The sequence below is a fragment of the Nilaparvata lugens genome, chromosome X, assembly GCF_014356525.2.
Source record: "Nilaparvata lugens isolate BPH chromosome X, ASM1435652v1, whole genome shotgun sequence".
NCBI lineage: Eukaryota > Metazoa > Arthropoda > Insecta > Hemiptera > Delphacidae > Nilaparvata > Nilaparvata lugens.
The window spans coordinates 21,958,297-21,986,228 of NC_052518.1; the positions used below are offsets into that span (position 1 = coordinate 21,958,297).

The 27,932-nt window shown below is 32.3% G+C and overlaps 3 protein-coding genes across 16 annotated transcripts in view; 2 read left to right on the forward strand and 1 right to left on the reverse strand.

The window, feature by feature from the left end:
- LOC111055185 (protein SSUH2 homolog) overlaps positions 1 to 22,308 on the forward strand; it is a 62,502-nt gene extending 40,194 nt beyond the window's left edge. For 4 of the 8 annotated variants that reach the window (XM_039442997.1, XM_039442996.1, XM_039442998.1 and 1 more), the window contains exons 2-8: positions 2,267 to 2,343; positions 4,982 to 5,086; positions 11,157 to 11,368; positions 12,046 to 12,297; positions 18,843 to 19,039; positions 20,796 to 21,003; positions 22,079 to 22,308. In XM_039442997.1, the coding sequence (XP_039298931.1) occupies positions 2,277 to 2,343; positions 4,982 to 5,086; positions 11,157 to 11,368; positions 12,046 to 12,297; positions 18,843 to 19,039; positions 20,796 to 21,003; positions 22,079 to 22,225 (1,188 nt within the window). In that variant the 5' untranslated portion in view covers positions 2,267 to 2,276 and the 3' untranslated portion in view covers positions 22,226 to 22,308. Of the gene's footprint in view, positions 1 to 2,266; positions 2,344 to 2,447; positions 2,624 to 4,136; positions 4,265 to 4,981; positions 5,087 to 11,156; positions 11,369 to 12,045; positions 12,298 to 18,842; positions 19,040 to 20,795; positions 21,004 to 22,078 lie in introns of those variants that run through there. The other 4 variants (XM_039442999.1, XM_039443001.1, XM_039443000.1 and 1 more) reach the window with 4 other exon arrangements.
- Positions 12,784 to 14,592, forward strand: LOC120354908. The gene is made up of 4 exons (XM_039443003.1): positions 12,784 to 13,042; positions 13,570 to 13,677; positions 13,964 to 14,146; positions 14,385 to 14,592. Exons 1-4 carry the CDS (start codon positions 12,860 to 12,862, stop codon positions 14,535 to 14,537), a joined length of 627 nt encoding a protein of 208 aa, XP_039298937.1. The 5' UTR covers positions 12,784 to 12,859; the 3' UTR covers positions 14,538 to 14,592.
- A 1,051-nt stretch (positions 22,309 to 23,359) lies between the features above and the next one.
- The window catches only part of LOC111055186 (sarcolemmal membrane-associated protein), a 56,096-nt gene continuing 51,523 nt past the window's right edge, over positions 23,360 to 27,932 (reverse strand). For 4 of the 7 annotated variants that reach the window (XM_039443004.1, XM_039443008.1, XM_039443006.1 and 1 more), the window contains exon 21: positions 23,360 to 27,921. In XM_039443004.1, the coding sequence (XP_039298938.1) occupies positions 27,802 to 27,921 (120 nt within the window). In that variant the 3' untranslated portion in view covers positions 23,360 to 27,801. The remainder of the gene's footprint in view (positions 27,922 to 27,932) is intronic. The other 3 variants (XR_005573296.1, XR_005573294.1, XM_039443007.1) reach the window with 2 other exon arrangements.

Here is a 27,932-nt window from a genome sequence, read left to right on the forward strand (position 1 = left end):
AAAAAATTGTTATTTTTCATGACTGACATTCTCCCCCAAAATTCAACGGATAAGAATAGGTTTGTACCTGCAATGAAAATATTCCATGAAATATGCAGTAAAACATGACCTTCCAATTTTTCAAGGGGTATAAACCTACTTGATTATTTGACAGATGAATAGCCCTCATGGATGGATTAGTTTATTCTCTCCTCTAAACTCAAGAGTATGAACTCCCCCAAAATATTCATAGAGTACACTCTATGAGTTATATCTGTGCAAAGACTATGTCCTTTCTCTTACATTGACCAGTGACTCAAGTCATTATTCGCCATTATACAGAAAGTATTATTTTATAGTTATTGGCATAAAAATAATGTTGACTTATTCCAGGGAGTTAATTTTGTACTGCGTGATAGATCAATTACTAAAAATACTGTATTTAAAATTATGATAGGTGCCTCAATTATCAATTACCAATAAATTGAAAACAAAGTAGCATGGAAATGTCGAAATGTGATCTCATTCATGAGAGCTCCTTTGCCATATAGAGAAAAGGCAGATTATGTTATTTTCTCTCAATGTCCTTGCTAAATTAAAGATCGCTACAAGAGCTAAGTGAGATTCACTACAAATAATGTTGATAATTCAAGGAATTTAAAGTCAGTTTTTTCAAGGTACCACATTGAACTCGACAAATTTAAATGAATTCATCAACCTCTGAAAAAAATTGCTTCAAGTACGCGCCGATAGGTACGTTAGTATTAGTAATATTTGGGAACCATTGAAGTTATTTCCCAGGGAAGCTGACAGGTTGAAGTGAATCTCATTATAAAAATATTTCATGTGGTTTACCGAGTATGATACCCAGGAATATCTCGGTTCTAGCGCTCAATGAATGCAGATAGAAATTGAAGTCGGTCGTTTAGATAATTGTACTCGGTCTGGAATCAAGCTGAATGAGAAGAAAGCCGCGAATAGATACGTGGTACTTCCGTTCACTATATTTCTAGTTCTAAGCTAGTTTCTATATACAGCTATTTGCATCTCTCTGTTACACAGCACCTCGTCTCAATCAATCTCAAAACAAACTCCAGAACCGTTCTAAAAGTCAAACCGAACACGAAAATAGATCACTAATTGTTCTGGAGTGTTAGCTGTTTTGGGTGTTAATTTCTCTTTTAAAATTCACTAGAGCTTATCATTTGTGTAAGTAACTTTTAATGAAATAGGATAATGACATGATAAACAAATCATTTATGCGCTTGGTGGGATTCGAACCATGTTCCGACAGTCAGTAAACAGTTTATCAAACACAATTTTCTATGTATTTTACACGACATGCAGTCAAATATTTAAGTAAATAATAAACATCTTTTACTTAGGTACTGACTGTACGGTAGTACTTTCGACCGTCTCGCGATCATTTTCAATAGTCAACTGTTGACTGTTTATTTGTTGAAAATGATCGCTAGACGGTCGATAGTACCACAGTCAGTAAGTGAAAGATTTTGATTATTTACTCAAATATTTTACTGCATGTTGTGTGAAATACATAGAAAAAAGTGTGGTAATACATCGGCATGTGGTAATACATAGCTCGGAATGGATCAAGAAACCATCACAGTTTATCAAAGTTTGATAGCACTAGGTATATCCGACTAAGCTATATATGCTATAGCCTATCGGAACCACCGACTTTTTTCAAGATTTTTAATCTTCATATACATGCATTATTTATGCAATTTTGAAATGAAAACTTTCATAGAACTCTTGTAATAATTACATTACTATAATATTCTATCATCAATTAATTTCAAAATTTATCAACAAGATAATGAGGATTAAATGAACCAAATATAGTTATCAATCATGCATCAAATTACTGAGAAACTTTACAGAGAGGCCTACAGCTATAGTAGGCTATAATACGAGTTTTTGCGAGTTAGCAGAATTACAAAAATTTTCAGCCAGATTATTTCTGGTTTTGTAATTGCTTATTTCCCTTCAATGTTGTGAATTCCCCTGGTGTTGTAATAATTGTTTTATTCCTCCTTCTATCGCTCAACTCTCCTATCTCATGCGTTCTCTTTCCTACTTATCTCCTCCTCTCTCCACCCATCAATTTATTGACTTGATAAAGTTCTTGACTGCGGGCTTTCAAATTAGCGTCGAATAAATAATCGATAACGTAGATTTGTAGATGGATCGTAAACGCCTTTTCATAGCGCAGTTAATGCATCACTGTTATTTCTGGATAATTTTATTTGTTTAATTTATTTTCTAGCCGACGAAGAATGCCTCCACCGAGAAGGTCCAGCATGCACTCTATGTCCATATCTCGACGGGGCAGCTCGATAAAAGGTAGGCTAAATAGAATATAACAACAGACTCTTCTAAAACAGATGTCGAGTGCACATTTTCGTCTGTTTTGTGCTTGGGTGAGTGAGCGATCAAAACAGACTTCGTCAGAGTAAGATTGATTGCTAAGCGCAATGTTTGTTCCCATGGATACAATCAACAGCAGTGGTTAAATAACCTTCTATTTAACTCCTAGACTACTATTCAGTGGTTCCTCTACGCTCAGCAATCCACAGCACATCAACTTCCTGCTTCTTGTCGATAAAGGATAGGGTAAATTACGGTAATTTGTGTTTTTTAAATGTTCACTTATATTATTGCTGAAAGACCATATTTTTTGACCAAGTCTCTTCGATTTCTATCTATATCAAATAGCGAGGAAGACAGTTTTGGGTTGAGTGTAGAGCCTGTTCTCTCTCTCTCTCCTAATCACCGATTGATTTGTGGTTGCATTGCAATATGAAAACTCAGTCTTCGAAGATGAATTAATCTGTTTCTAATGTTTTTTTGTGAATTTTAAGCATGTGAATAAAATCAATCCAAGCAACAGAAGTTAACATTTGGGAAACACAAATATTTTTGTTCCAATATCTTACTAGCTTCTTAGAACAAAACATGTAGCCTCTACTCTAAAAATTCACTTTTGTCTAAAGACAATCGCATTTTCAACTTATCACTTCTTTCTAATCACATATTAATTGAGAAATTGAAGCTTTTCAATTTTTTTTAGGAATAGTATGAATATTATATTCTTAGTGCAAGTTTTTCAATAAATTATTCTATCCTCATATCAAATTATTTTAGGAGCATATCTCATCTCTAATGTACAGTCATAAAAACAATCTTATATCATGCAATACTCTTCTACATATTTTCAATTCCAAACAATAGTTTCATTAGATCATTAATGTAATCGATAATAATAATTAAAGGTTCAAATAAAATTTATCTCACATTAATATCCCATGCCCCTCAGATATTAAACGAATTTAAGTACTGTCCTGGATACAATACCATGTGAATCACCGTGAGCTAGCCTACTTAGTAGGCCTATAATTTCAATATTAATGTGCATTATGAATAAATAGAAATTCGGTACCGATACTTTAAAAGAAGTCGCAAGTCCCACCTTCCTATATTCAATAAAACAACAAGAAACTAGATACAGAATGAATATCTAGCTACCACTATACGGTACCGCACAGTAATTTCAATATTAATGTGCATTATGAATAAATAGAAATTCGGTACCGGTACTTTAAAAGAAGTCGCAAGTCCCACCTTCCTATATCTAATAAAACAACAAGAAACTACATACAGAATGAAGCTATCTAGCTACTACTATACGGTACCGCACAGAGAATATTTGTGATGTGTTACTGTCTTAGTTACATACCGTAACTAAGAGCAACGGCTGCAGTCTAGAATTTTATAATCTTCAATAAAACATTAATTGCTTTGTCGTTCACATGCTATTTCGAGGTTTATTGTCATAGTGTCAAACTGGTCTAACTTTAGTCTACACTGGCCTACATTGAACTACTGCAATGTAGTTTCTTCAACCACACTACGACATCTAATTGGAAATTTTGGAAAATTTAACTGAAAAACTATTATAACTTTAGATGATTGAATGGGTCTGTTCTCTATTTAATTATGATATATGATATTTATTGTTCCTAAGATGCTTCAATGATCAATGTTTATTGAAATAGTTTGCCTATTGATATTAACAATATTTTGTTTATTCTCTTTAAAAAATAATCTTTTGGTTTCGTCCGTCCAACTGTCTACAGATATAAATTCAACTGGATGAAATACCTACGTAATAGGCTACCAACAAAACAGGAATCCATCAAAGTAACCACTTTGCGAAATTTATATGGATTTTATTAGTAACGTATTCATCGATAAAATTGTGTAGGTATAAACTACTTCATTATATTGCAGCTTGTTTTGCATATATAGGATTTGTTTTATTTAGGAGTAGATGAATACGTTCATGAGTAGATGAATGCACATATGGAACATGAAATTTTATTGTCTAATTATTTTTTATTATAGGCTTTTCTGATAAATTTGATTTTATTGATTGCGAAATGTAATAAGTTATTGCTGGCGTTCCTTACTTTCGCCTATCACAAGCCGTCTCATTATAATGCATGTTATTGCTTGTTAAGAACCTACTTGGTTTTTTTCCCCACTCAATAAATTTTTAAAAATTGCATGGCATTGTTTATGGGTTCTTGAAGAATTGAATTCTTCATAATTTAATATTGGAAAAATATTACACGTTTTTCTCTCGATGTATAGCAGATAGTGCATTGTTTCAATTTTTGAATTTCACGCATAATAAAACAAATATTTTAACGGTTATTTTTCAATATGTACAGTGTAACGATTATTTGTCCAAATATTTTAATATAATTTGGAAATGAAAAATTTTCGTCATGAAGCCGGTACTAGTAGGAACATGGTTGTATAGTGGAAAAAAGTTATCCTTCTACATACTACATAATTTTCTAACTAAAATATACAAAGACAAACATTACAAGTATATGACATTAGATTCCACTTTTAACTGATACCTGATACGATTTCTCAGCAAATCACTTTAAATCCTCAATCTTTTATCAAACAGGACATCAAACTGAATTTGATGAGGATAGTGGTGTAGCTCCTTCTGTACCTCCATTAGAGATTATGGAGAAAATCCCAGGATATGAGAATATCACCTACGAAGCAGGTCAGTGTTAATATTTTCATTTCAGATTTTTCTGACTTATTGGGATTTTTTGATAGTTCACTATTCTCAGATTTTCTAATTATTGATGAGATTATAAGCTTCAATAGCATTTTAATTCTAAATTGATAACATTGGATATACAATGTTCATAATAGTCCAGTCAAATGGTCGTTTTTCAGGAAACAGTCCCGAAAGAATTTTTCTCGACGGTTCTATATGAATTTTGGGGCGCTGAATTAGAAAATTAGAATCCGAAATTTGCTGACACGCCAGAGGGCGGCTTCACCCCCAAAACCCCCAAAATTTCGGACTTTTTTCGAATATCTCATTCAATTTCGAAAACCTTGAGTTTATCAAGAAAATCATTCTCGACAAAATTGAAGAAAATAGAATTTCCAATAAATTGAGTGGTCGCGCAGGACTCTACCGTTTTTGGTTCCGGAGCTACGAATTTTCAAAAAATTATGCAAACTCACCACTTTCACCCTATACAACTTGGATATTTCACTAGTAATGATGAAAAACAACACATTAGTGAAAGAGCAATTAATTCTGAACAGGATTACTTGTGTATTTTCAATTTTAGTAGGGGGAGGGGGGAAAACAAATCAAAAAAAGAAACAAATCATTCAGTAAAAATACAAATTTTTCATTATAATAAATACCTTTTCAAGGCCTTCCTAACAAAAAAAAACATATTTTGGCTGAAATCATCAGAATAGGGTTATTTTCTATGAGAATCACCCGTTAGATACACTTAATTCCATTATTTCCGGGTGGGGGAGGGCACCCATAAGTATACGTCAAGGATCAAAACTTTAAACACTTATAAGTTTTGACAGAATGATCAGATCTCTTTGTTCTACAGCTCATTCTTCTCAGCTCGTCAAGGCGGTTCAAAATCTTGTATCATAGCTTAAATTTGATGAAAAAATAAATAGTTCCTTTTTTAGTGTATTTTAGCCCACATTTCTTCTTCTTCATGTACCGTCTCCATGGCGGAGGTTGGCTATCATGATGGCGATTTTAATTTTATTTAAAGCTGCTCTGAATAGGTCATTGGATGTACACTGGAACCAATCCCTTGAGTTGCGCTCAATCCCTTACATTTCCAATCACATCACCACCCGGCTCAATCCTCCTCAGTTATAAACAGCTTAATCTTCAGATCTCTTCATCTCACCAATGAAAAAAGGAGAGAAGAAGAAATAAAGACAGTGACTAACATTCTCAAATCCAATGGCTACCCAACTACAATCATTCAAAAATCAATAGTAAATAGTCTGTCTCCACTTAAAAAAGGGAATCAACAAGAAAAAGAAGAATATTTTGAAAAAACAGTACTCCTCCCATACATCAAGGGCACCACAGACAGAATTGGAAGAGTATTAAAAACCCACAAAATCAAACCATTATTCAAACCCCATCTACTCATTTCCCAAATCTTAAAAAAACCCATCAACAGACTGGAGCTAGAAAACCAAGGACTCTACAGTATCCCCTGCCTGAACTGTGACAAGCAATATGTAGGCCAAACAAATAGGAGAATCTCTGCTAGAATAGATGAACATAAATTAAGCATAAAAAATCAACAATCAACCTCAGCCCTATATAACCATGTGAAAAATACTGGTCATACAATAAATTTCGTGAATTCCAAACAAATAGCCAGCATTCGAGATTTTCAAGTCAGGATTGTGAGAGAGGCGTTGGAAATCGAAAAGCAAGGCTCTCTAAATAAAAGAGACGACAGCCTCAACGTGTCTCCCTTATGGAAGTTAATTTTGAATACCAAACGCCCAGTACCTGGTACAATGAAACCCGCTACAGCACCATTGTCACCAAAACAAGACAACATTCCTGGAATTTCACTCACCCAACAGCGCCAGCACAAGCAAGTGGAAGTAGGGGGTAGGAGGTATGCTCTTCGACCCAGAAAGAATACCTAGGACTCAGTGTGGACTTCGACGCCACCCTCAGAAGATGTCGTCTGCGATGGCGACAAAACGTTAGAGTCAAGTAAGTCAAAACAAACGGATGTACCCGGTTAATTCTTTTACATATAATATATATATATATATATATATATATATATATATAATATATATATATATATATATATATATATAGCTGGTAGTGGAAAAATCAAGTGAATGTGTCATCTTGTAGTTTTATTAGTATTTTTTTGTATTAGCAGTGTACTGTTATCAAGGTGATTTTTTTTTAATTTTGTAGATACTCCCACATGCGGTCAAGCTTTGAAGCTTTGCATATGTGTAATTTAATCAGAAGGATTCATTAATATTAATTTTCAATTGTTATTATTTGTTGTATTGTATTATTACAAATTATTGTATTATGAGTTTTTATGATAAATAAAAATAAATTAATTAAAAAAATTGTTTTATTCCTCCTTCTATCGCTCAACTCTCCTATCTCATGCATTCTCTGTGAAATGAGGAAAATAACACAAATTTATTGATTTTTTGAAACAAACATATCTTACGTTATGATTATATTTTTACAAAATTCTCATTCACCTCATATGAAAGAGGAGATTCTGTTCTTCAAATCAAGACCAAGTACCATTTTTTATCATTTCGGGCTACCGAGATACACAGTTTTGAATATAGAAATTGGCCATTTTTCTGTGTATTTAAATATGGGCTGGAAGTGTGAGGAAATGGAACAGCTGAAAGCCCTTAATGACTCTTATAACATGCATAAGAAAATAAAACAGTTCACTGGAGAGCAAAGTAAGAGATGATACTTGATGACTGACGAAAATGGAAAGATAATTTTGATGTGAAGGAGCAACTGAAGTCTTGGGAAGAATACATTCAAGGACTTTTTGAGGATGATAGGGAGTTTGTTTGCTGTGATTTTGATGAGGACTCTGGTTTGGATATTTTGAAGAGTGAAGTCAAATTTGCCATCAAGAATGTCAAAGGTGGAAAAGCTGTAGGTCCAGACGAACTTCCTGGAGACATCCTCAAACTTATTGATGAAGAGTATGTGGGAATTCTTACACACTCATATAATAAAATCTACAGGACTGGTGTATTTCCCACCGAATGGTTGAAGTCAATCTTTATCACTCTTCCAAAAAAGTCCAATGCTAGTGAAGTGTGAATATCACCGAACGATCAGCCTGATGAGTCATACAATGAAGGGATTGCTCAAGATAATTCATAGGAGGATCTACAACAGGCTGGAAGAGAATTTATCAAATACTCAGTTTGGCTTCAGGAATGGTTTTGATACACGGGAGGCTCTGTTTGCTTTCAATGTCATTGTACAGCATTGCCTAGATGTGAACCAACCAATATTCGCCTGTTTTATAGACTATCAGAAGGCTTTTGACAAGGTACAACATAATAGGCTACTTGAAATCCTGAAAGAGTCTCAAATAGATGCATATGACCTTCGCCTGATGAGAAACTTGTATTATCATCAGAAGGCTACAGTACGGGTGCAATCAGAGTGTAGTGAGGAGCTGGAAATTAAGAGAGGGGTTCGTCAGGGGTGTGTGCTGTCACCGCTTCTCTTCAACATTTATTCGGAGAAAATAATCAGCAAGGCCCTGGAAGATGAGACAGGAGGGATAAAAGTCAATGGCATACCCACCAATAACCTGAGGTATGCTGATGATACTGTCCTGCTGGCTGAGAACATAGAGGATCTCCAGAGAATGTTGAATAGTGTCATCACTGCAAGTAAGGAAGCGGGTTAAGTCTCAATGCCAAGAAGACAAAGTACATGATATTTACTAAAAATGCACCTCCTTTGGATGATCTCTTTGCTGGAGATGAGAGATTGGAGCGGGTAGATGCCACCACATATCTTGGGGCCCGGGTAACTTCTAACACTGATCACTACACTGAAATTAAAATCAGGATAGAGAAGGCACGTGCTCCATTCATCAAATTGAAGAGTCTACTGATATCAAGAGATATAAAAATGGATCTCCGAATTCGTCTCCTAAAGTGTTTCGTGTTCCCAGTTCTATTATATGGCATAGAAGCATGGACCATGAATGAATTATGTGAAGAGAGAATTCAAGCCTTTGAGTTTTGGACCTACCGCAGAATGCTGAGAATCTCATATACAGACCACGTAACAAATGAAGAGGTTCTCAGAAGAATGGAGAAAAGGCCAGAGCTCATAGGTGAAAGTAAGGAACAAAAGTTAAAGTATCTAGGTCACATAATGAGGGGAAAGAAATATGAAATATTGCACCTTATTATGCAAGGAAAAATAACAGGCAAGAGATCAGTGGGCAGAAGACGAATATCTTGGCTACGCAACTCAAGGGATTGGTTCCAGTGTACATCCAATGACCTATTCAGAGCAGCTTTAAATAAAATTAAAATCGCCATCATGATAGCCAACCTCCGCCATGGAGACGGTACATGAAGAAGAAGAAATGTGGGCTAAAATACACTAAAAGAGGAATTATTTATTTTTTCATCAAATTTAAGTTATGATACATGATTTTGAACTGCCTTGACGAGCTGAGAAGAATGAGCTGTAGAACAAGGAGATCTGATCATTCTGTCAAAACTTATAAGTGTTTAAAGTTTTGATCCTTGACGTATACTTATGGGTGCCCTCCCCCATCCGGAAATAATGGAATTAAGTGTATCTAACGGGTGATTCTCATAGAAAATAACCCTATTCTGATGATTTCAGGCAAAATATGTTTTTTTTGCAAGGAAGGCCTTGAAAAGGTATTATAATTAAAAAATTCTATTTTTACTGAATGATTTGTTTTCTCTTTTTGGGTGTCCCCCCCTCCACCTCTACTAAATTTGAAAATTCCCAAGTAATCCTGTTCAGAATTAATTGCTCTTTTACTAATGTGTGGTTTTTCATCATTACTAGTGAAATATCCAAGTTGTATAGGGTGAAAGTGGTGAGTTTGCATAATTTTTTGAAATTTCGAAATTGAATGAGAAATTCGAAAAAATCCGAAATTTAAGGGGTTTTTGGGGGTTTTGGGGGTGAAGCCGCCCTCTGGCATGTCAGCAAATTTCGGATTCGAATTCAGCGCCCCAAAATACATATAGAACCGTCGAGGAAAATTCTTTCGGGACTGTTTCCTGAAAAACGACCATTTGACTGGACTATGAAAACACTCTTTATACTTACATGGGCTACTTTTGTACAAATTAATAAAAACAATGTAAAAATCTTGTAGTACCCTTTATTATTAAAAACTTTAAAATATTTCAAGTATGTTCATGTATGCAATTTATTGTAATAATAAGTATTTCCGAAATATCAACACTTCCAAATTCATTCCTTTTCCATATTAAGTTCATAATAAACCTTCCATATCCAGCTTATTGTTATTTCAATCAGTGCACTTCAGCTTTTACCAGTGTATAAGCCGATTAGGAACAGAAGTAGCTAAATTGAATGCTGAGTCAATTTGTTTGCATGTGAATTATTTTTTTTTTCAAGAAAACAAATCATAGCCGTGGGCTGTCAGATATATAGTTTCATTTCTTAGTAGGTAATCAAGAATTAAAATTAAATTTTCTCCATTTGGGATAGCCTATACACAATCATTTGAAACTTTGAGATTCTACTATCCTTTAAAAAATCTGAGTTTCTTTCTGTGAGAATGAGTTTGAGTTTGAGAATGAGAATGAGAATGAGTTTCTTGATTCAGAGAATGATGCAGATATAATTCAGAGAATTAAAATCTTTTAAAATATCTCATGTTCTATGATTAAAAATTATAATAGTAGTTTAATCATCAACATTAAAAATTGTTAGATTGATTAAGCTTACAGAGAGAAGTCGAGTGAAAAAATCACTCTTTGATTAAATCTCTCTGTATATTTCAAATTTATGAAAATTATATCATAATAACACTATTTGGGCTCTAGTCATATAATCCAAGATATTCTAATGTATATTCTGAATCGAAAATGTTAACAAAAAATTAAAACTGTTATTTCTTTTAATTAATGATAGCTTTTGTTATGTACCGCATAGTGTAAAGTATACATTTTTAGTCCATATGCTATTTGAATTTAAATTTGTTTTTTTATATTTTCAGAGACAGTCCAGCCACCTCCTAAACGAATTCAGAATGAAGTAAAAATTGAGCCGAGAAAAGATTTGGGAAGAATTTCTATACCAGACGCGCAAATAACTGAAGAGGAGATAAGAGACGCTCTTAACTATTATGTTTCAAAGCATTGTTGCTATGGAACATCCCCGGCTAAAACAATTGACTTTACTCTCATCCAACCTACATACACCTTCCAAGTGAGCGAAGAAAACATTTTTTCAAATCTTTCAACACTAATGATGCAAATTACATTTATGAAGTAAATAATAATCATATATTACCTACATATTATAATGAACAAAAGGGTACGGTACTAGTTCATTTCAATTAAAAAACTTACAAGTTATAATATAATAGCAGAAAAGTTATGTGAAATTTAATTATTATAGAAAAATACTAGTACCCTCTTTATATGTTTTATATAAATACAAATAGTTTCGAGCACTCATGCCCAAGTATCAGAATGACATTACATCAATTCTGATATTTTAAAATGAATCTTACTATACCCAAGTTCAGTATCGGTATGTTTTGTTTTTCATAATAATCAGGACTACCGTTTATAAAACATGTTTACTGTAAAGTAGAGCCAATATCACGTATCATAAACGGCCGACTGAAGACAAAATAAGTCAAGTCATAGAGTCAATACTGTACCAATTTAATGAATTTGTCAATAAAAACGGAAACATACAGCTGTTGCTACGGCAACAGCATCTGCACCGCCACTCTAAATTTAATGTATTACTACTACACCTGCTCTAGTACATGGGTTTCCCATAGTTGAGTAGATTAATATCCGAAAAAATGCAATATATTTATTTATCTGATAGCTCACTATGCTATTATTTATTTACATGTGTTTTTCATCTAGTACAAATTGGAGACATTCACAGAGCGAAGAGAGAGTTCTTGGGTATGTGTGCCGTACAATGGGAGCAGTGAGGTGGATGGGCCGGAGAACGGAGACCCTCCTCTAGCCTGGGACATCGAAGTGATTCCCAAGGGCCGGTTCGAGACAGAAGTCAAATCGATTCAGGTCCCTCACACAAGTTCGGTAAAGCAATGCCTCAGATGCGCCGGATCTGGCAGTATTCTCTGCTCTGAGTGCAGGGGTAAAGGATGGGTAAGGTTTCTCATTCAAAGTCATCAACTTCTCAAACATATAATATGGTTCTGTTCAAATCTATATTGTACAGTACAGGTAGTACAAAGTACATGTCGCACCCCCAGAACAAGAGTATCGTAACTCAAAAAAAATCTATTTTTGAGTTAGATGCACCATCGGATTCAGAAGGTTCAACTCTATACTGTGCAAAAGTAAACTCAAAACCTCATATAACATCTGTTATTAAGAAAAAAATACTATTGCATGATTGAGATATCATCGATCAACGTGGAGCAATAGTATCCTATTTTGAGTTGGGTTAGTCTTGAATAGAGAAACATGCTTGTAGAATGCAATACTATCGTAACTCAAAATCCGATAGTCTTGCATGATGACATGTGTTTGTGTTTCCCCATGTTCTCATAGTTACGATGCTTGATTGGTGGCTTGGTTCTGTTTGGAAAGGTGAGGTTAAGTTGTAAAGCTAGGTTAATCTTCACACGTGCAGAATAACTATATTTTATTATTCTAATTTGAACGAGTAGTGAATTACATTATTTATCATAAAAATATTAGAATTATGGAATTTTATTCCCGTGGCATTAAGATACGTAACTTAGCCATTAAAGTGGCAGAATCGGATTTTAGATATGATGGAAAAAGTGATTGTTTTGAATCTAATATTGAAGCTCCAGTTACTTACATGGAATTAACATCAGTCAACAAGAACTTGAGTGATGAACAAACTTCAGCAATAACAATGGTAAGTATAATTCACGTATTTGATTTATTTGATAGATTCAATTTATTTCACTAAGTTTTGCTATTATTACAAAATCTAGCACTTTGCCTACTGCTTGAAATTGAACAAGCTTAGGCAACATTACCTAAGCAATCTATGTGTTGGAAATAAACTCAATTACTTTGTAAATGAATGACAATTATTGATGTTTAAGAGTTGAAAACATTTATTTGAATTCAATAGCTAGACTCACTGTTATTTATATATTTAACAAGAATAAATTAACACAATAATAAATAGCCTAATCTATAGGCTACCTACAATAACAAATTTTAATAACTTTATTGTGTACATGAATGATTGAAGAACCATAGGTAAACTAATTTACAAAATTATTTTCTTATTTGTACCAAATACAATACAAATCAATAAGGTTTGGTTCCTTCAATATATTCAAAGGAACATCACTTGCTTCTTATTAGTACTGTATTGTGATACCGTACCTTGTCCTGATTAATCATGGGAAAATTTTTGTCTTTTGCTTACAGTATACTGAAAGACAAGCTGAATGTGAGACTAATACATCAGGAGATGAATCTACTACAGAAAGAGACAAAAAAACTGCTGATTTGGAAGGATTAAAATCTGCATTCATTGTAAGTCAAATTTATCATTTTGATTTTCATATCAATAATGTTCACAAAATTACTTTTCTTACAAACACAATTCATTTAGAGTCTACTGATGAAGATAACCTGTCATGTAATCAAAAAATAATCATTATTTCTAAAACTATTTTCATTTCCCAACAGAGTTTTCACACAATTTTAATTATGGTGTGCCTTTTGATTGTTGCAACTTATTTATTGGTGTGATACTGTGTGAAGTTTACCATCAATTAACTAAACACGAGTAGTAATTAAAGTATATTTATTGTTACAGGCTCCAATAAAAGATATTGTAATGGCAGGCCATAATAGTGAATGCAACCAAAAGAGTGTTCCTCATACATCAGAAGATGAATCTGCATCATTCAAAGCGGAAATAAATAGAAGAGCTACTGATAGTTTGGGAGGATTCATTTCTCAAGCTCAAAACACTCTTACATACAACAAACCAAACTTTGTGAATAAAATATTTCATTATCATTATGAAAATGCCAGATACTTCTGTTAGTTTTACAGGAACGTAATTAATTTGGATTCAGAAATCCTTTGAAAAGAATTTTGCTTTTATTACTGTTCAAACATTTGTTCTCAAAATCAATCTTTGTACGGTACCGTTTTAATTTTTCCAATTTTTTTTGTGTGTTCTATGGTATGAAATGTATAAAATTTGAATCTCTTGTTCAATATATTTACAGGACTCCATGAATGACACCTCAGCTTCTTCAGAAGACTATGACAGTGACAGAGACCCCGAGTGGATGCCCAATTTATTGGAAGATGGACCTCATTCCTTCTGTGAAGCTCCAAAAACAAGTGATGAGAATGTAAGTAGGAAATTATCATTGTAAACACCAACACTCAACTATTCTATTAATTTCACAGATAGTTCATTGGTATATATTCATAATCTCATTCAAGAAAATTAAAAAGATCTGGGAGATGAAAAACAGGCTTTGCCTTTATTATTATATTTTATATTTTTGTTACAGTATTCTATGCATGATACTCCTTCAGCTGAGATTGACAGAAATATGAATAATGAATTGAGGGCAAATCTATCAGAAACTGAACCAGAAGGTAACAGCCAAATAGCTGACGGTTTGGAAGGTCTACAGCAACCTCATACATCTATCGAAGCTGATCTCTCTGATGAAACATGTGATGGTGAGACCTTTTTTTGTTATTAGTTTTATTCTATTTTGCCTGATAATTTTCATTACATTTTGTTCCAATTAATTGTAGGACAATGAAACTCACAAATAACAGTTATTATTTTAATTGAAATTCATAATAGGCCTACATCTTTTGAAGCTATTAGCCTGCTCTGATTTCTATTCATCAAAATCACTGCCGCCATCCTGAACGACTATTAATTAGTTTTAATAATTGCATATAGAATGAATTTGTTATTATTTATCCCTTCCTTAACCACATTTTAGTTCAATAATTAACACCTTATCAAGACTCTATTTCTTCTTTAATTTTAATTATTATGTTTCTTATAATTTTTGCTTTCTCAATAATAATTATCATCTTAGTTTTCTTATTCTCTTACTTGTAAATCATTAATGATTAACAAAAAATCAGCATAATTCAGTTTTATTCAAACATTATTTTAATTTAAGTTGTTAGGTCACAAACACTATGGACTGCTTTCGGATGGATGACCAGAATGTGACCAAGGCGAGTGGAACCTACCCTACTGGTAGCTCCCCACAAGAAAGCCATAAGCATATTTTTATTTAAGTTGTGCATAATATTGTACTGAAATGGCAATTGCTGAAAAAACCCCTCAGGTTAAGCAGGACCTGACATTGTAATCATTTATTTCCAATATAATTGATTGATTGGCTACCTCAAACTTTACATTTATGTTTCTTGTCTGTTACAGAAACTACAAGCAAAAAGAGGAGTCGGAAACGAGTACGAAATTCTTCACAATGGCAAAGAAACATCAAGAAAGCAAAATGCAATCGTGGTGAGCAGTACATTAATAGTTCCGGACAGATAGTGGAAGCTAGGACATTAAAACAGCCATGTGGAGAAAAGTGCAGGCAAAAATGTACAAGCAGAATTACTGAAGGAGAACGAGAATCAATTTTGAAAAGTTTTTGGGGTTTAGGAGACATTTCACGGCAGCGAGATTTCATTGTGAAAAATATGACTGAGATTGTTCCGAAATATCAGTATAAAAAAACTGAAACTGGAAGGAATAATAATTATGCATTCTATTTGCAGGTTGACAGACAAAGGAAGAAGGTTTGTAAATTATTTTTCCTATCAACACTCAGCATAACAGACCAGATGGTCAAAACTGCTCTGAAGAAACTCAATGGAGAAGGAACGGTTGAAAATGATAATAGAGGAAAGCAATCGAAATCTAAAATTGACTCAAATATTAAAGAAGACATACGAAATCATATAAACAGTATTGATAAAGTTGAGTCACATTACTTAAGAGCCCAAACGAGCAGAGAGTACATTGATGGCAGTTTAACTCTTACAAAATTATATGAATTATACAAAACAAAATGTGAAGAAGAAGGAAAAGAGTGTGGAAAGTTTCACTTGTATTGCACTATCTTTAATACAGAATTCAACATTGGTCTGTTCAAACCAAAGAAGGATCAGTGCAATACATGTGAATCCTTCAAGAATAGTGATTCACTAAGAAAAGAAGAGTTGAAGAGCTCACATGAGCAACACATTTTTGAAAAAATGAGTTCACGCGAAGAGAAAAAGAAAGATATTGAAAAAGGAAGAGAAAATAAAGGCATTGACGTCCTTTGTTTTTATTTGCAAGCAGTTTTAAACTGTCCTTGTGGTGATATCAATGCTTTCTACTATAAGAGAAAACTAAGTTGTTATAACCCCACTGTCTACAATGCTGTGACTAAAGAAGGACACTGCTACTTTTGGGACGAAACCATTGCTCAGATGGGGGCCGGCCGGCCAATGAAATAGGAACATGCCTTTACAAGCATATTAAAAGTCACTGCCAAGGCAACGAAATTATTCTGTATTCAGACAATTGTTTTGGGCAGAATAAAAACAAATATTTTACTTCATTGATGCTGCACATTGTTAAAAATGAGAACATTGAGAAAATAACTCATAAATTTTTAATTTCTGGACACTCTCAGAATGAAGGTGATTCTATGCCCGCATGCATTGAGAAGGAGAAGCAACGAGTGCTCAGAGGCTCTCCAATTTTCATACCTGCTCAATGGACGCCTGTAATTTCATTGGCAAAAAAAACTGGAAAACCGTACAGGGTCATCGAGTTGGCAACCAATGAAGTTTTCGATTTAAAAAAACTGTCATCCACAATGGGCAATAATTTTATCACAACTGTAGAAAGAGAAAGAGTAATGTGGACAGATATAAAAATAATTGAGTACAGAAAAAACAGCCTCTACAGCTTCTTCGTGAAACTAAGCTACAAAGATGAAGCTTTCAAAGAAGTATGTATCCATGGAAGGAAAAAATCTGAGTCTGACATCAGTTGCACTGTCGCAAGCCTATAAGGTCCCGCCATCAATAAGTGAGCAGAAGAAGAGGGATCTTGTAGCTTTGTGTAGGGAAAATCTGATTCCAGCCATTTATCACGAGTATTATAGTGAGCTGAGGTCAAACTAATTTAAATTCAGAGAATAATAATACTCTAATCATTTATTTATTTGCTTGTAAATAAAGAAAAATTCACATTCATTCATGATTTTCTACCGTGTTTCTTTAGCTCAACTCAAAAATATTAGTCCAATACTTGATGCAATAGTATCGTAACTCAAAATTTCTAATTTAAATACTATTTTTAGCCATATAAATTTTGGAAATTAAATTTTTAACTCATCCAATGTTTTCTTTATTATTTTCAACATCATAAAATATTCTTTTTATAGTAGAATAGATTCAATTGAATGATGATTTAAATGTGAGTCTGAGACTCAAAACTTGAAACTCATTTTCCCACAAAACAGCAGTTTTGAGTTACGATACTCTTGTTCTGGGGGTGCGATGTCTGCAGTGATATTCTCTTGAAACTGTCAGCATTGGTGCCATTAATTATTTTATTTATTTAATCATTCAGAATTACATAACTTTCAGAAGAGTACCACGGGCTTACGCCAAAAACGGTTCCAATTCTAATTTATACAACAGTCCAAATGTAGTTATCTTATAGGTTATATGTGACTTCAAAAATTTTCAACATAATAATAAGGATACTATGCTGACATTTTCAAGAGAATCTCATTACCCTAAGTAGAGGATGCTGGCAACGCAGTAGTCTAAGGGTCAATTGTCAGCTGGCATGTTTTTCATGTTTATGGAAAGATTATTATCTCGAGGCCAGGGCACTAGAAATGACTGTGCTTTTGGCCTTTGAACATGACAATCATTATTTTCATAATAAAAACATCCATATACCATAATAGCCTACGGTACATATGAACCACTAGTTTGGAATGACTAGAAAATCTTGATACTTAGGTCTTACTTTAATTTGGAATAGACAATGCTATAGCCCTCTACATAATTTTCTATTAACAAAATCAATTTTTCTGGATAATAGGCCAGATCTCATAACTTGACCTGTTCTGTCCTGTGAAAAACTTGTTACAAAAGAACGAGATAAAAATACCAAAATTAAAATAGAAAAAAAGAAAAATCTGTAGGCTATCATTTCAATCTATCACTTGACTCTTTTTAGCTCCACACATATTTTATAGAAATCTTTGAAAACTTCAGTTTTTAAAGTTAGAAAATATTGTAATCTAACTCATCTTTCAAGTAGAGTTATGTAAGTTACTATCAACTTACGGTATGTTAATAATTATGAAAAACTTTGGTAGTTCCAATTTTTTTACAGAACTAGTGACATTTAAAAAAAATTGCTTTGCCGGCAAGATTATCTTAAAAAGGTACAGTTCCTGATAGTAGTCTTTTAAAAATATTTTGTTATAGAAATTCATATTCACACCTTTGAAAAAATTCCACTTCAAAACGAAATTATTTGAATATTGGTAATTTGTTTTCCGATTTCAAAAAACATTTCCAAGAATTATTTAATGAACATTAGAAATAAAATTCACTCTCTTTCTTGAAAAAATATTGAGATGAAGAATTTTCAAATTGTTGTGGAATGATTTTAGGTAAGATGTATCACATGCAACGGAGAGGGATATAGTGGAGAGGGGCCTGACCAAGAAGTGTGCATACATTGTCGTGTGTCAAAGCATGGCTACGGCAGGCAAGACTGTTACCCTTGTAAAGCATCTGGCAAACTACTTTGTCCACCATGTGAAAGTACAGGTCTTCTACTTTGTTACATTCAGCTTACTGTAACATGGTAATTTTCACTGCATTTTTCCAAATAATTTCTTCAATGCTCATAAATAGCCTCTAAGAATAAACTCACAAAAGATTGAGATGAAAAATTGTATTGAAGAATTAGATAATAGATGATGATGATGATGATGATGATGTTGATGAAAAATAATCTGTCAAGTTGTCTTGTAATTAAATAGAATTTACTAAGGAAATGAATTAACTGGAATCAAATCAATAATGTGACTGTCGTTACTTGATTTTATTCAAAGTAGTAAACATCTGGGTAGAAGTATTACTGAAGTGTAAGTATTTGATGTAAATGGAAATATTGAAAATCAGGGGGTAAGTATCACTGCAAGCACATTTATGTAGTTACTGGATAGGTATTCATTTTCTTGATACGAGTTACTTGTATTACATAAAAATTAAAAATCAAAGTACCGTACCCTCTTTTCAACGTTTTTCAAGTTGAATTTTTTTTAAATTTCAAGTTAATTTTATTTTTAATTTTTATGATGTTTATATGCTGGATAATATTTAACTCCATTGTAATGAAATTACCGTATTCAACATCCTGGAGTGACCTTTGATGACGATATGAGATTCAAATCACATAATACTAAACTTTTGAACATTATTATTTCTGAACACCTTATGAATTAGTTAGTGCACAAACACAGCAACTAGTGCAACTAGTGCACAAAGTGACAGTTTGCTGCACCGAAAGAAACGTTTACGCCCGAGCCGTAGGCGAGGGCGGAATGGCTTCTTGAGTGCAGCAGAGGAACTTTGCGCACGTATTTCACATAAAATTTTTCCTACAGTTACCATTGAATATGAAAAGTGGGTAATTATGGATAAAATGATGGCTGAAATCCATCAAATGTTTGTGTGTGTGATGCTGTTATTAATAACAACTTTAATTCATTTAAAAATTAATAATCCAATTGAAGTTGAAAATTCTCAGCCAAAGTTCTCATTTTTATTCATTCAAGAATCAGAAAAAATACAGATAAAACAAAAATTTCGCATTCAAAATACACGCCAATTGGGATGACTGCAAAATGGCTGAACCGACAAGCGCGCGACCTAGCAGGAAGAATCGTACCTAACTTCGTTTCATCCAGCTAAAAACCGTATTCAGATATTTAGAATTATGATTAACTAGAATTACCGAAAAGTACTATATGTAAACTTAAAAATATTTATAAAATAACATAGACAACAGAAAATATTTTATTGTAGTATATTCTAATGTTATTTTATTAATTTTATTGACATGGATTTCGAACGGTAGCCTAATTATTTAACCTGAAAATTCGAATTTCAAAATGTGTGTTTGCTACATTTTTCATTGCTTGGAGTTGAAATAATTATTACTGTCAATAGAAAATAAACATTATTTATTATTAAATGATGAGAAGTTATTATTTAATTATGATTTAGATAAACATTATTCTTGTTTTGGATTTCTAGATTGGGATTTTATCATAAATGTAGGGTAGCCATTGAAATGATTATCTAAATCTAACCACAGTCATTGTTACCAACTTAATTTTTGTTTTCGTGCACTAATCCTCCATATAACCCACCAACTAATTTGTGTTGCCATGTTGCAAATCTGGAGTGCAGAAAATTTTTTTCCCGCACTAGAGCGGAAAAGTGATTCTTTGCGTTCTGTAATCAGTGCAGGAATAGCCACTTTTCAAGGTAACTGTAGGAAAAAATAATTTCACTTTCCTTGTAAATGAGAAATCGATAACTGTGTGTTTCAGGAAGACAAATACTTCAGAAAAAATTGTGAAAAAGACGTGTTTACCAGAGAAGCTGTTCAATATGGTAACAGGAAAAGAGATATTTTCAGAAGAAGGTCAAAGGGTGGCTCCCTTGCGAGGGTTTCCAGATGAGTCAATCAACGATGTATCAGCTGAGCTAATAGAGAGTCATTCAACACGCTTTTCAGATCATAACATTATATCACAGGTAATAACTCAAATTTTTTTTATCTCTTCGACTTTAAATATTTTCGACGGTTTTTTATAAAACTTTCCTAGTATCTTAATACTTAAACACAATAATAAATTATGTTGTTTCTCTCCCAATTATTGTTTTGATTTTATGCATGTGTAAATGAAATAACTATCAGTACTATGAAAACAATGAATAAACTACTTGTTGTTAATCCATGTTTTTTTTCTAAATGAATAAATCATCTTCAATTTTAATCTTAATTTTTATTCAATTGTCAATCATATTTTAAATGGTACGTAGTACCGGTACGACACCGCTTTATTGAAACAATATGACACACTAGTTTCGGATGCTAAACCATCATTATCAATCTCTAGTAATCTGAAAGCTTAGAAATTCAGCAACATAACATATATTGTGAGCGAATCGTAGGGCCTCACCTACACTATAATGTTATTTTGCTCAATGTTAAAGCTTTCTATTATTTTACTAGAGATTCATAAAGGTGTAACAAGTTAACAACCGAAACTAGTATCTCAAATTGTTCTGATAAACCAGTGGTTATGACAATACCAAGTCATTTTAATTTTCATAGTGATATCTACCACAACGTTACGTTCACAACTCAGAAAGTAAATAAAAGTGGTGATTGATTATAGTGATAATCTATAGTAAGAGAATAATAATCTCTATTATAGTAAGAAAATGAATGTCATCATACCAGCATAAAACAATATTGCCGCCTGTGTGAGTGCTATATTTTTTCACTTCAAGAATAATTATTATTTCAATTTGAAAATTTTTGTGCTCAAAGCAATTTTTCATAAGGGGTTCCAACTTTATTTTTGAGTGATGTGAGCTTCAAATCACATTTGAAAAAGTATCTTTACTTTGTGAATAAATAATTATTTGTAAAATGAGAAATCCATTCTTTGCTGACTTCTCTAATAAAATCAAAGTCGTGGTTTCCAAGTTCTTATAATTCAAGTGTAGCATAAACTATCTGACTACCCACATTATAATTTGATTCATACGGCTGCACTGATTATTTTACTGTTATGATAAGTTATATTTATTTTTGACACAGAGACATAGCATCACAGCTGTACCTACGGCGAGTGTCACATACCTATGGAAAGGAGAAGAAAGACATTTCTATTTGTATGGTCTGGAGAATAAAATTCACGCTCCCAACTATCCTCAAACTTGCTGCTGGGGATGCAACGTTCTCTGAGTTCAACACTCAATCGTCACACCTTATCTATTTTGTTTCTACTTTAATTTTTGTAATAAATTAAATACTTCCAACATATTGCTTGAAAAGACGTAGTTTTCATTTATTTCCTCTCTAAAACGTATCTGAATATGTTTATTTGTTAAAATGTGTTCATCTTATGGTCCAAACTATCTACGGTCGAGGCTCAGAATTGTCCTCCGATTGGCTATTTCTCAATTACAGCTGATTCTCAGCCAATCAGAAGACAATCTGTAAATCTTAAAAATTATCTAACCCGATTTGCCTACAGATTACAATTTACAATAAATCGAGAGATCAAAAAGTTATAAAATTCCAACCACCTTTCGGACCTGTGTCTTGGTTACAAAGCAGTTTTGTATCTATTTTTATATGAATATTTCTCATTATTAGAAAGAGAGCATTAGCTGGATGTATTTTTATTGAGCAATTAATTACAGGCTATTCCAAATAAATACTGTGATTATTTTTAAGTTCGGTCGATTTTCTTTCTATTAACATTGATTTGATGCAATATCTCCGTTCCTTAATAATTTTAGAGAATTATGGTGCACAACAGTGTTGAAATATGCCATAGAATGTTCATTAATCTTCACCAAGTTCCTCCTAATTGTAGTGGCCCAGGAAAACTATTGATATGAACAAAGGACTAATAGTCCAGTCAATATATACCTAAAAGAGGGGGTGTGCTTGCAATTTATATTGAAGTTCTGATTTCTTAATATATATTTTGGATACATGAGATAAGTCCAGAATCAATTTCTTCATACAAAATTTCGGTTCATTTTCCAGTTTTCAGCTATTTCTGCCTGATCCAGTAATCGGACAGAAAAAATTGCTCTCGCCTTTTTTTCGATTATACAATTCTGAATATAATGACATCACTCGGAACTCTCTATCTCCAATAAGTACTGAGTTATGATTTTTCAAAAATGAGTAAAATTTAAAGAGAAAATCAATTCTGATGAACTTTAGTTTTTGATCAACAATATCTTCTGATTGTTACCATTTAGATGTATAATTCAGAATCGTTCTGGGCGTATTTTTGTGCTCTACAATCTGAGATAGCAATCTGAGTGGTATATGGTAGTTAGTAATCGAATTACAACCAACTGTTCAAAACTTTTTTAATATATTTTTTTACAATATTGCATACAATGATTTGTCGATGACCGTTATGATATATAGTCATGATACTAGGAATTCATACGTGATACTAAAATGCTTGGAAAAACATTATTGTAGATTTATCAAACAAAAATAATAACAATGCATGTATTGTGAAAGTATCAACTGAGGTCACATGAAAATGTTTCGTAAGTTACGATTTTAAAATAAAAATATTGTTTTAAGCCAAAAAAGTCTATACAAATTTTGTATTAGAGAAGAAAACATTAAATATTTTAAAGATAATACAGAGATTATTTGAAAGAAATAAAAATCAATAGTCACAAAATAAAAGATTTAAAAGTAAAACACAATGCACATAGTCTACAGATCCTCAAGACAAACAGATAATTATTGAACATATATTATAGTTTATAGTGTAAGAGATTGACAAGCATTTGAATAATAAAAAACTTTACACTTCAGTACGTTATACAATTGTTAAAAGCAAAGCAATTTGTATGCAAAAGATTAAGAATTTGAATTGTCAAAATCAAAAGAGACAAGAATCTTGTCCAAGCATTTAATAGCTGGCGTTTGAATTTGGTGTTTTTAGTCGATTTGAAACATGCTACTCATCTCTACTTAAATTTCAGACTCAAATTTTGCAACTTAAATAATACTCAAATCGTTTACAATATGGCGAATACAAATATTACATTTTTTACTTTACATTGATAATTTATATACAAATGCACAAGATGCAACTTAGGAATTCTAGGATAGAACTAGACTACAATAATATTATTCAGAACAACCAATAGTTAGTTGGAACTAGATATGCTCAAGTGATGACTGTCAGATGAACTACAAATAATGCTGCACAGTATTACATTAAGACAATTTTTTAATCAATTTCAATTATTGTTTCCAATAATTTATCCAATGGGAAACTAAATGATTTTTTTGAAAAATGAATCTTGAAGCATTGATATGAACATATTCGTAATAAATTATAGTTTTTCAATGTACATCAGGACAAAATGATACATCTATTTTTATTTTATATGAATACTCATGTAAATAAAATTACAGTATTTTCCTTCATCTCAAAAAAAACTGAGAAGAATTATCAAAAAAATTATTTCAATACCTCTTCAAAAATGTAGTTCATTGCTTTCAGTAAAAAATAAAAGACAGGAATAATTTTGCAAGTTGTGAATAATTATAAAAAATTCGATTTGATTACAATGATTTCTATTCACACTACAGGTAATTAATATAGGCTATAAAATACGTGAACAGGAAGAATGATTAATCATACTGAAAACAATATAATTCGGATAAAAAATAGTATTTAGCAGCCCTCAAATAATTAGAGAAGTACTAAGGTTTTAGAACATTCATCTGGAAGTTCTGACTACTTAAATCATACATGTCATTAAAAGCTCTAACATTGTAAACTGATTTTTTTTTCATCTACTCTCAAAACTAATTAAATTTTTATTCGATAAATTAATCATAACACAAATTGGGCATCCAAAACAAAAACATAAAAAACATTGATTAGGCTCGAATCTGTATTCCTCAATACCTAGAAGTTTTTCTAAAATTCGAATTATATTACAGTGTATTCATTCAGTTAACAGCTAACTTTAATGAACACACGATGCCTTTCAACAATACTTAAAAGCAACTAAAGGAATTGACATAGTTTCATATCATGAATCGAATATTAATGATCAGCATTAAAATACAGCATACTCAAAAATTATAATAAATAGTCAGTTGTGCGTGAGAGCTAGAGGAATATTGTTATCTCCAACTAACTGTTCTTGAAATGTTTATAAATAGGGTTGAAAATTGAAAATATTATAACATAAATTGTTGAATGTCTTAGTAAAACTTCACATAAGAAAATAATTTGAAAAAATCTATACGCTGATATATACTCAAGAGAAGATGAAAATGTTTGAGAGTTTCTACATAGAACGTTAAAAGGCCACTTATTTTTTTAAATAAGCATGACAACTAAAATAAAGATCACCAAATATGTGTCTCATACAAAACGTATATGATCACTTCAGAAGTGTTCATACAGACTATTTGCAGAAATGGTAACAATTAAGTGACTTTCAAATCCACCACCAGGCTCCCAAAATTGTTTTCTTGGAAAATGGCTGTTTTTTCACAAAACGCCTTCACTTTCCACATTTTTCCTCGTTTTCTTTTCCTTTCCTCTTGTTCTTTCCTTTTTCAATGAACGAATTTACCGCCTCTCCATATTTATCTAACCTTCGCTTCGAAAAAGCTTTCAACAGCTTTGACATGAATTTATTCGACTTCATTTCAGTTCTATTCAACAGTTGACTCGACAAAGTTACAAAATGTATGTTTTGTTAGTGGAGGAGGGTCAAGAACACAAAATTTTTTTAACTTCTCCACTAACAAAGCATACATTTTGTACCTACTAATTTCATCACTATCGCCAAGGTTCAAAACCACACATAACTAGAAATTCTGATCTCTTGAAACAAACACGTCTTTTTAAAGCTTTGTAACTTTTTGTTATTACTTTAACCTTAAAAAAAATTACTGATCGAAGATGTGACGTGCCATTTTTGTATTCACCTATACTGATAAACTTAATAGACCTATGTGAAATGTAATATATTTTCCCAACAATGTGTATTAATGTAAACTACTTTTTGAATGTATTGCATTACAAAACGTGGGTAAATTATAGAAATAATTAGAATATAAAATAATTAGAATATAAAATAATATTTTTTCAACTAACATTTTAAATTTGTTTTCGACTATGATGCTATTACCAGGTGTCAAAATTGAAAATAATATTTTACATAACTTTATTTTTATGAATTACTCATTATTTCATAAGACTAGTCTATTGGGTTTAATGAGCAAGTATCTATTCTTCAGTTAGCTTCTTAAGAAAATATAAATCTGAATACAAGAGTAGCTCAAGTTGCATATTTTCTCTTCTTCAACTGTCTAAAGACAACAATAATTAAAAAAGAATGATCAACTGAACGAGAATCCAAATAAAATGTCTGTTATGCTGGCAATAGCATTTAATTGATATTTCGTTCAATGTATTATTATTATTATTATTATTGTTATATAATCTTGAATGTCTTCAGTTCCTTACATTGTTATAATGTGATAGTTCATATAACTTACAGACCAGCTGTTCTCAGAAGAGCAAAGACATTGGGAGGAAATATAATGAAATGATTTAAAGTTCACGTAAAAACACGTGTTTTTCGTCACTAAAACATTTAGAACTTGAGGGGTCGATTTCTCTTCCTGGATGTTAACATTGTGAATCGTTTGTATCGCCGTGTTGATTTTTTTGAAATAATTCACTTTACATAAATCAGGTATTAAAAACTGTACTCTAATCCAATTAAGTAGAATAGAAATGGCTGTTTAGACACTTCATAAATCTAAGTTAAAGTTTTTTTCAATCTACACATAAGGATTCAAAACTTCAAATGTTCTTGGGAATTTATCAGAAAAACTGTCTGGTATCCATGAAAGTTTTTCATTGCTTCTAGCATCCAACTCACATAGATATGATTATACTTAAATTATATATAATAGTAGCTGATATATATGATTTATACGATTCATTTCCATTCAGATTATTACACATACATACAATTTATTTATACCATCAGAATTATTTCTGGAGGGAATTCAGAGCTTTGGACTTGAAAATTAGCTAAATTGGGAGCTGATCTTTTCATTTTCTTCTTGCATTTTCTGTGTGCAACCACAGTATATTTTGTAGGAAATTTATGGAGCTATGTGTACAGATAAAATGATAAAGTTCTACTGAAATAGTGTACTATGATAAAGTTCCTCCATAGAATAAAAAGCTATCAACAGAAGGCTGTTTTCAGTGAGATCTTTGCATCTCTCACTTTCTTGGAACAGATTGTTTCATAGGTCTTATGAAAATAAGTACCACCGACGTTTCTCAAACAAATGTTTTTCCCAGAGATTTGGCACAACAAAGACTCAAACAATTCACAACATCACTTATTTAGGAATGAGCATGTTTCACACAACATCTACAACGAGATACACGCTTAACTGTCATAATGGGTTCAACTGTCACAAACTGCCATTCTGATAGTTTAAAGTGAATTTTACTGTAGATGTTGTAGTGCACAAAAAATTGTGTATCAATTTACGTGCATCGCTAACTGGCATTATCACGAAATTCGAAGAGTAATTTTTCACAAAATTTACGAAATTATAAAAAGATACACAATTAAATGTTAGTTTACTTTGGCAGTATGATGGCTGTAATAGTATCTGAGTAATTTAATGGCACAAGCACAAACTAGCTCACTCGAATGAGCAGTTACTCATTATTAAACTGTTTATACATAGCTATATCTGAAGATTATACAGCATCACTGGGAACTGTCAGGTTGCGAACTGTCCGCTGTTCCAAAAACTGATGACAGCCAAGGGTAGAACTTGATGACCGTGCCAACTATTAGAATCATCAATGGCATGGCGAACATTGTATGCTGAAACACAT

What these genes read in the sequence shown, in the direction of transcription:
- LOC120354908 (XM_039443003.1), top strand. Translation starts at nt 12,860, where the DNA reads ATGGAATTTTATTCCCGTGGCATTAAGATACGTAACTTAGCCATTAAA. An exon ending in AAACTTCAGCAATAACAATG is followed by an intron (nt 13,043 to 13,569) that starts GTAAGTATAATT and finishes TTTTGCTTACAG; the next exon opens with TATACTGAAAGACAAGCTGA. An exon ending in CATACAACAAACCAAACTTT is followed by an intron (nt 14,147 to 14,384) that starts GTGAATAAAATA and finishes ATATATTTACAG; the next exon opens with GACTCCATGAATGACACCTC.